Source organism: Nicotiana tabacum, chromosome 21 (genome assembly GCF_000715075.1).
Source record: "Nicotiana tabacum cultivar K326 chromosome 21, ASM71507v2, whole genome shotgun sequence".
NCBI lineage: Eukaryota > Viridiplantae > Streptophyta > Magnoliopsida > Solanales > Solanaceae > Nicotiana > Nicotiana tabacum.
In genome coordinates, this window is record NC_134100.1 from 50,281,821 (window position 1) to 50,289,932 (window position 8,112).

Below are 8,112 nucleotides of genomic sequence, written 5' to 3' on the forward strand. Positions count from 1 at the left end.
CACGTTGGAAATACTTACAAAGCATAGCATTAGTTAAAAAACCACATATGGCCACGACTTGAGCACATAAGCTTTTAGGCAAATCTATTTTCGAAGACAATTTGGAACAATTGAATCAAGTCTCATTTCATAACCTTTCTCACATCATTTCATTTCCTTGGCTCCATTGACCACAAGTATAACTTTCATTATTGGCATGGTGGCCACGCTTTACATCTCCAACCCACTTCTTTTACTTTCAAGCATCCTTATAGATTATCAACAACAAGACACTTAAAATCAAGACTTTTAGGTACACATATGAGCAATAGGAGTTTTAGACGCATGGAGTATTCTTTCCAAGTTATGCATAATGGACTTTCATTTGAAACACGACTCAAAGCCGTAACATTTTAATACACATATCATTCTTGAGCACATTCCCGAAAGATAACATAATGTGATAGGAACATTCGAAACACATTTTGAATACATAATTATCGACACTTGCTTACTCAGGATAATCGAATTTATTGAGAACAACTCGGAACCTGGGAATAAGGAACTTGAGCCAACCATACTTGAAACTTACGGGAACATCATGGAATTCAATTCTAAGAGAGGAGTTTAGCCAACATACCTCAAATTCGTCCCTTAATGATACTACAATGATACACTACACTAAGCAACATCAATCTACAATAAAAACATCCAATGGGACCAATATTAGTAACAAATTCCATAATTTAGGCCATTTAGGCACTTTATCAAACACCTAGTAGGCATTAATCTCTACATCTCTTAACCATAGAATTAGTTCATCCAACTACTACCGTTTACCAATAATTTATCCCACAATCATTCTTAAGCAATTCATAACTCCCAACATCACATACATGACCATCAATCCATACCTAACCAACAAAATTCCATCAAATAATCACCTTTCAATCTCTACAATGGTTATGTATTAAAATTGGGAACTTATGGCTTCCAATCACAATACTTAATTCATCTTCATATTCCCATAAAATATCCATACATGTAAGTCTAAGGGTGTAGGATTACCTTTTGGAAGAAATCTTTCCAAACCCTCATTTGAGTTCTTGAAGAAATTTCATGAAGATCTATGTATTTTATGGAGAATTGAGTAAGTTTTAGGATGGAATTAATGGAATGAAACACCAAATTAGTAGGAATTACTAACCTTGAAGATGGAGGGAGTTGGAGGTCTTGAGAGAGTGGGGGAAAATCCCAAAATTTGGCCAAGAGGAATGGGGAGAAATGAACCCCGAAATGAGTATATAACATTTTGAGCACCACAGGTAGCGTGGGGCGCTACCTGTGGCCTAGTTTCCAGAACCTCAAGATTCCCAGTGCTAGGGCTAGCACCCAACGCTACCCTGGGCTCCGGCGATGGGAAATCTTTTTGATTTCGCCCGAAAATCGGTATAACTCTCTCATACGATGTCTGAATTCGACGATTCTTTTTTCTATGGCTCCATAATTTCCATACGGATCTAATACTTCAATAAAAACCCATTTTGGAGCTCATTTGCTTAATGTGATACCACTTATGCTTGAAGAAACGATGTCGAAATATCCTAGAAATATCCAAATTAAATTTCGGGCATAGGCCCGAGTCAAAAATCACCATTCGGACCTAACGGAATCATCAAAACTCTGATCCGAGGTCGAATACAAAAAAACTCAAACTTGGTCATAATACATTATATGAAGTTACTCAAGACTTCAAATAGTTGAAAGGAGCGTAAATGTTCTAAACGACAAGTCGAGTCGTTACAACGCAACCGAATTTCCATAACCGCAGAACCATGCTGATTCAAGCCATAGCTAACTGACTCAACTTTTCCAATTTACTCTTGACTTGCCCTTGGAATAATAGTCATATTCAATCACATAACGGACCTCAAACATCACTCATCCCGAGTGACCCAAATCACGAGACCACGTCGTCTTGATACCCATAAGCCATCACATAACCTCTTCGTGCTCTATAGTATCTCCGACTGATACACCCGTTCTGAAAGACCTCCTGCGAATCCAAACCTGTTTCTCCAATTTCTCTAACACTGCACCGTAGACACGATGATAACATAGAAATTCCTGAAGTATTCTTCACTCTGCTAAGAAACCCAGTCCTCAGCCGCATAACGAACCCAAAATCTTTAAACACCGCACTTTACTTCTTGAACCCACTAGAACCATTGTTGAGAGTCACCCACTCTTACTTGGTCCCGAATATGTAACAAAACTCTAGGGCTCTGCTAGCACATGAACACTTCCAAAGAAGCAATCGGAGGAATTCTTTTCCTTGCACATCACATCCACATGAGGCATAAGTTTTGTGTCATTCCCAACACCTGCACATGAATCGTTATGGCAAAACATAACACATATACGTCAAATTCCTTGTCCAAAATACCCTTGATGTTTTCTCCTTTTGGTAATAACCAATCCACCAATGTACCCATAACCCGAAACTGCAAAGGAAAATCACCACGTGACCCAATCGTAGACGGCGAGCTCCCGCACTTAGCTTTACGCTACAATCAAATAGATCCATACCCCACAACGACTTCTTCTCCCCGGTTACCATGATCCTACACCGTTACTCGGCCAACTTCCTGCAACCTATTGTTGCACCAATCATAACACATCCCATAATGTCAGCCACAATCGCACACTCGATCTCTTAACAGTCGTACCATCTTCTTCAAGCGATCCAAGCTCACATCGCAGTACATGCATCCCACGTTGGACAGAAAGTAGAACTCTTCGTAGGAACCTCGTCAAAACCATGCAACCGCTAACCTACTCACAGAAGATAGCCCACCTGTGTAATCTCATATCGACCTCCTCCAATGTCATTGCTATAGTTACATCCATCATGAAATCAACTAACCTCCTTGGGTCCACCCTGATCCGCCAGCCGTAAGAATCTTTTCATTCATTAACACTACCCTAAGGTCCAACAACGTGTTTGAAACTCGAAGCCGTATTGCACCCAAGACAATGATCGAATACCTCACTTTTTCCTACATTCAAATCAAGCCCCCCTCATCACTTTCAAAATTCCTAAGCATAGAAACCACCTCAGAGATCATCTCCATCGAACCATCAACACATGAAACACCGATTCGATCTTGAAGTCGCAACACACAACCATCTATGATAACTTCATCTTAGGTTTTATCCCATAACACCGTGCCCTGGAGAAACAAATGAAGACCGACACGCCGATGAGTCTCAATGCATTCAATCAAGGACGACGACACCAAAATATTAACAAGAATTCCACCAAATTCAGATATATCAAGTCTCGACCGTAGGCAATACCATCACTGGCCTGAAATGACAAAATATTCCTCCACAAGGCGACGTTAATGGCCCGCTCATATTCATAGGGAAAAGCATCCTGCACTGCATCCGTAGCATCTTCACAACTCGTCGGTGCCCAATTGATAACAAGCACTTCACACCGTATGAGAATGAGTATGAAGGAAATGAAGGCATAAGCTCCAATGGAATCAAATCACACGACGAGGAATCAAGAAGGGAAGTGCTCCAAACATCCATGTAGCCTCTCGAAGATAAGTACATACATCTCCGTATCGATCTGCAAGATTCTACTAGACTTGTTTATGACTCGTGAGACCTAAGTGAACCTAACTCTCTAATACCAAGTTGTCATGACCCAAAATCCACTATAGGTTGTAATGCCGCCCAACGTCACCGTTAGGCAAGCCAACGATGAACTATCAGCTTAATTATTCATTTTATTATTTTTAAAATCATGAATCTTGGTAGATAGAGAGATCAATGCAATAAAAATAATAGGTACGTACAATTTAAATGAAATATAAAATAAAAGTGTTTCAATGTAAGCAATTGTACATCAATCCTAGAACACCCCAAAATCTGGTATCACAAGTGCATGAGCATATACTAGGAAGTATAATAACAATACATCATCTGTCTGGATTACAAGGTAGATAAGATAAGGTAAATAATTATAATAGAAACTCTGTGTGTTGCGAATCGTGGTATGGAATATAGCTCACCATAGAGTCCCCTCAGCAGCTGCGCCTCTCCCCCAAGTGACCATCAAATGAATCTGTCAAATCCTGTATATTTAGTGCAGAAGTACAGCATGAGTACGTAAATCAATGTGTACCCAATAAGTATCTAGCCTAACCCCGGAGAGGTAGTGGCGAGGGGTCGACATTGACACTTACTAGTGGTCTAGCAAATCAATATAATAAGTGGGCAAATATGAAACATGGTAGGTAACAATAAGTACAGGTAAAGGCAAATAGTACAGTCTACAGCTGAACAGTACACACAAAGTCCTCAAATACTGGATACCTCTCAAATGGAGTACGTAATGGTCAACACCAAATTAATGGTCACATCTCAAGTTTGGAAAATTCATAAATACGCGGACTTCTTATCAAGTATTTTGCATGATTCTGCCGAGGCGAACGGCCCGATCCTATAAGAGTGGTTTTATAGAAATGTCAAAGCGAACGACCAGATACCATAAGAATATGATACTGCCGAGGCGAACAGCCCGATCCCATAAGAGTGGTTTTATAGAAATGTCGAAGCGAACAGCCAAATCCCATAAGAATATGATACTGCCGAGGTGAACAACCCGATCCCATAAGAATATGACACTGCCGAGGCAAACGGTCCAATCACATAAGAGTGTTGCTAAGGCGTTCAGCCCGATCCCATAGGAGTATTTTTATAGAAATGCCGAGGCGAACGGTCCGATCCCATAAGAGTGTGGTACATGATATTGTCGAGGCGAACGATCCGATCCCATAAGAGTGTGGTACATGATACTGCCGAGGCGAACGACCCAATCCCATAAGAGTGTTGCTGAGGCGTTCATCCCGATCCCATAAGTGTGGTACATGATACTGCCGAGGCGAACGACCTGATCCTAAGGAAGCTTTTCGATGAATACGCACAACACGGGAGAAATTCGTAAGGGAAGGATAATTTTTTCGCGGCTAATCAAGTAGCTCGTCGAATATCTAAACAAAAGAGAGTACGATACTCTACGCAAGTCTAGTCTCATGATAAATGTAAATTAAAGCATTTAAATAGGCAAGAAGGACTCAAAATAGTAAAATTTAAATATGGCGTGAGTCTAAGTCTATCCGGACATAATCAGAAATTCTAGCATACCCACGGACACTCGTCACCTCATACATGAATAGCTCCCATAACATGTAGCACATAAGAATATATCACATACGGCGTAAATTCCCCCTTACAAGGTTAGAAAGGAGACTTACCTCGCTCTGAAGTTCGACAACAGGCTCTAACGCCTCTCTAACACCTCAAACTGATGCCCATTAATCCGAAACTAGGCAAACAACATGCAAACCAATAAAAATATAATCCAACACTCATAATTAATCAATTTATAACAATTCCCAACTCCGCTCGAAAAGTCAACAAATTCAACCCTCGGGCCCATAATTGGCCAAACTAAAGGAATTATTCGCGGCTTAAATATAACAAAGCCAAGGGTGGTCATGAGATCTTTTAAACAATTCTTCAAATAAATCTATTTAATAATTCTTTAAATTGTTAAAACGTAGCAAAAAATCAGCTCAAACAAGTATATTGCCGACCATCTATCTAGCTTCTGATAACGTAATTGTTTTCGGAGTATTTATAATATTTCATTCGTTTCAATTTACGTGAACATATTTTCTTTTTAGTCTGTGTCAAAAAGAATGACTCATTTCCTTATTTGAAAATAATTTACCTTTATGCAATAATTTATAGCCCACACACAATATATATTTCTCATTTTACACCACAAGTTCAAAAGTCTTTTCTTTTTTCTTAAACTTCGTGCCCAATCAAATAAGTTCACATAAATTGAAACAGAGGGAGTATATGGAAATGGTTATTAATCGAAAAGACATATGCTACGAAAATGTTCTTTATAAAAATTATTTTCTATAAATAAAAAATTTGGCACTCTAAGAGTGTGTTTGGTATGAAGGAAAATATTTTTCGGAAAATGTTTACCAATTTTCTCATGTTTGGTTGGCTTAAATATTTTGGAAAATATTTTCCTCATATGAACTCATTTTCCTCCAATTGGAGGAAAATATTCTTTTTCAACAAAAAAAAATATTTTCTTTTGAGCTCAAATTTTTGTTATTGTGAGAAAAAGTTTCTGCTATAAGAAGGCGTGAACTCTTCATAGCTTTGCAACAGCCCTCCATCACATTTCCATTTAGCATTTCTCTCCTTTCCATTGTAGTTTGCAAACATGGGTTCCCAATCTGCTGCCCTGCAAGTTAATATCTTATCCACAAAGTTCATAACACCATCCTCACCAACCCCAAATCACTTACAAAATTACAAGTTATCTTTCTTTGATCAAATAGCTGAAGATGTCCACTTGCCTCTTGTTCTTTTCTATCCACCTAACGACAAAATCTCCACTACGGATGAACAACTCGAAGAATCCCTATCTAGAGTATTAACCCATGTTTACCCGATAGCTGGTAGATTTACAGAGGATTTTTGCTCCATAAATTGCCTTGATCAAGGGGTTAAATTTGTAAAGGCAAATGTCAATAGTAAGCTCGATGATTTTCTTGAGCAAGCACACAAGGATGTTAATGCCGCAGTACTTTGTTGGCCTCACGATACTTGGACTGTTGATGAAGATAATTTGGCTATTACACCTCTTGTTATCGTCCAAGTAACCAGATTTGAATGTGGTGGCATAGCTCTGTCAATGAGCCATGCCCACATTGCAATGGACGGATTCTCGAGTCTTTCTTTTTTGTACGAGTGGTCCAAAGTGTGTAGACTCGGAATTCCCACAAAAGAAATCAATTTCCTGAGCTTTAATTTGGGTGAAATTTTCCCTACAAGGGATTTATCTAAACTTTTACTGCCTCGTATTCCTGGAGAGAAACGTGAAGAAAGCAAACTGGTCGCTAAGAGGTTATATATTGATGAATCTGCTATATCAAAGCTAAGAGATGAAATGACATGTTTGAGTTTCAAACCTACGAGAGTCGAGATGATTACAGCAGTTTTATGGAGGGCTTTGATCCGTGCTTCGGAAGCGAAAAACAGAAATATGAGGCGTTCTTTAATGGGAGTCCCAGTCAACTTGCGTAGTAAGATCTCTTTGCCTCAAATTGAAAAGTGTTTTGGCAATCTTGTAGTTGATTCTCCAGTAAAATTTGTACCGGGGGAGACCGAGATGGAGCTGCATAACTTGGTGGCATTGATAAGGGATACAGTGCAGAAAACTATTGAGTATTGCAACAAGGAATCACCAGATGAGATAGTCTCTGCGGTTGCTGATATTTACAATGGAAGTTTCCAGGCAAATGACTGGGGAGCCAGTCATAAAGTTGACGCATTTACGTCTTCAAGTTTGTGCAGGTTTCCTATACTAGGAGCTGATTTTGGTTGGGGGAAACCTTGCTTGATGCATTTTGGATCCAGGCATACTCAAACTTGTTGGTTGTATGATGCAGAGTGTGGCAATGGTGTCTGTGTGCAGGTGGATATCAAGGAAAGTTACATGCGCTTCTTTGAATGCGACCAAGATATCAAGGCTTATTTTAAGTGATGATGAATCAATATTTTACTTCAATGTTTTGTTTGTTGGCAATAAAGAAAAGTTCCCTTTGTAATGTCTTATGAACTCCAATTAAGTTACTGAGGTTTGATCCCTCAACCTCTCCTAAAGAACTAAGGCGCTTCGCCACCAGCCTAGGAAGCTTCTCTTGGCAAGCAGTGTTAAAAGGCTTTCTGATTAATTATTAATAAAATCAAAGTTGTATATCATGAATCAAAGATGGGGATCTTGTTTATCCGTAAAACGGTACAGTTAAATTTATACGTGGTTTATAGACAAGTGAGTGGTTTATAGACAAGTGAATCGATTTTGTTTATCCTGAAAAACGAATAACAATTAAATTTGTAGGTGGTCTTAAAGATACATGGGTTAATTCAATACAAATGATAAACTGTGTTAGATTAAACAGATAAGGGACTTAATAAATTATCAAACCAATCAAGAGGAGTGATCCCTGATTTAGTAACAGCTTA

General features: G+C 38.9%; 1 protein-coding gene across 1 annotated transcript; it reads left to right on the top strand.

The window, feature by feature from the left end:
- The first annotated feature begins 6,226 nt into the window (after positions 1–6,226).
- On the top strand, positions 6,227–7,845 carry LOC107806486 (limonoid 21-O-acetyltransferse-like). The gene has a single exon (XM_016630644.2). The coding sequence runs from the start codon at positions 6,305–6,307 to the stop codon at positions 7,628–7,630; it is 1,326 nt and encodes a 441-aa protein (XP_016486130.1). The 5' UTR covers positions 6,227–6,304; the 3' UTR covers positions 7,631–7,845.
- The last annotated feature ends 267 nt before the right edge of the window (positions 7,846–8,112 follow it).

Bases quoted from the DNA above. Each gene is read 5' to 3' on its own strand.
- LOC107806486 (XM_016630644.2), top strand. From the start codon at position 6,305: ATGGGTTCCCAATCTGCTGCCCTGCAAGTTAATATCTTATCCACAAAG.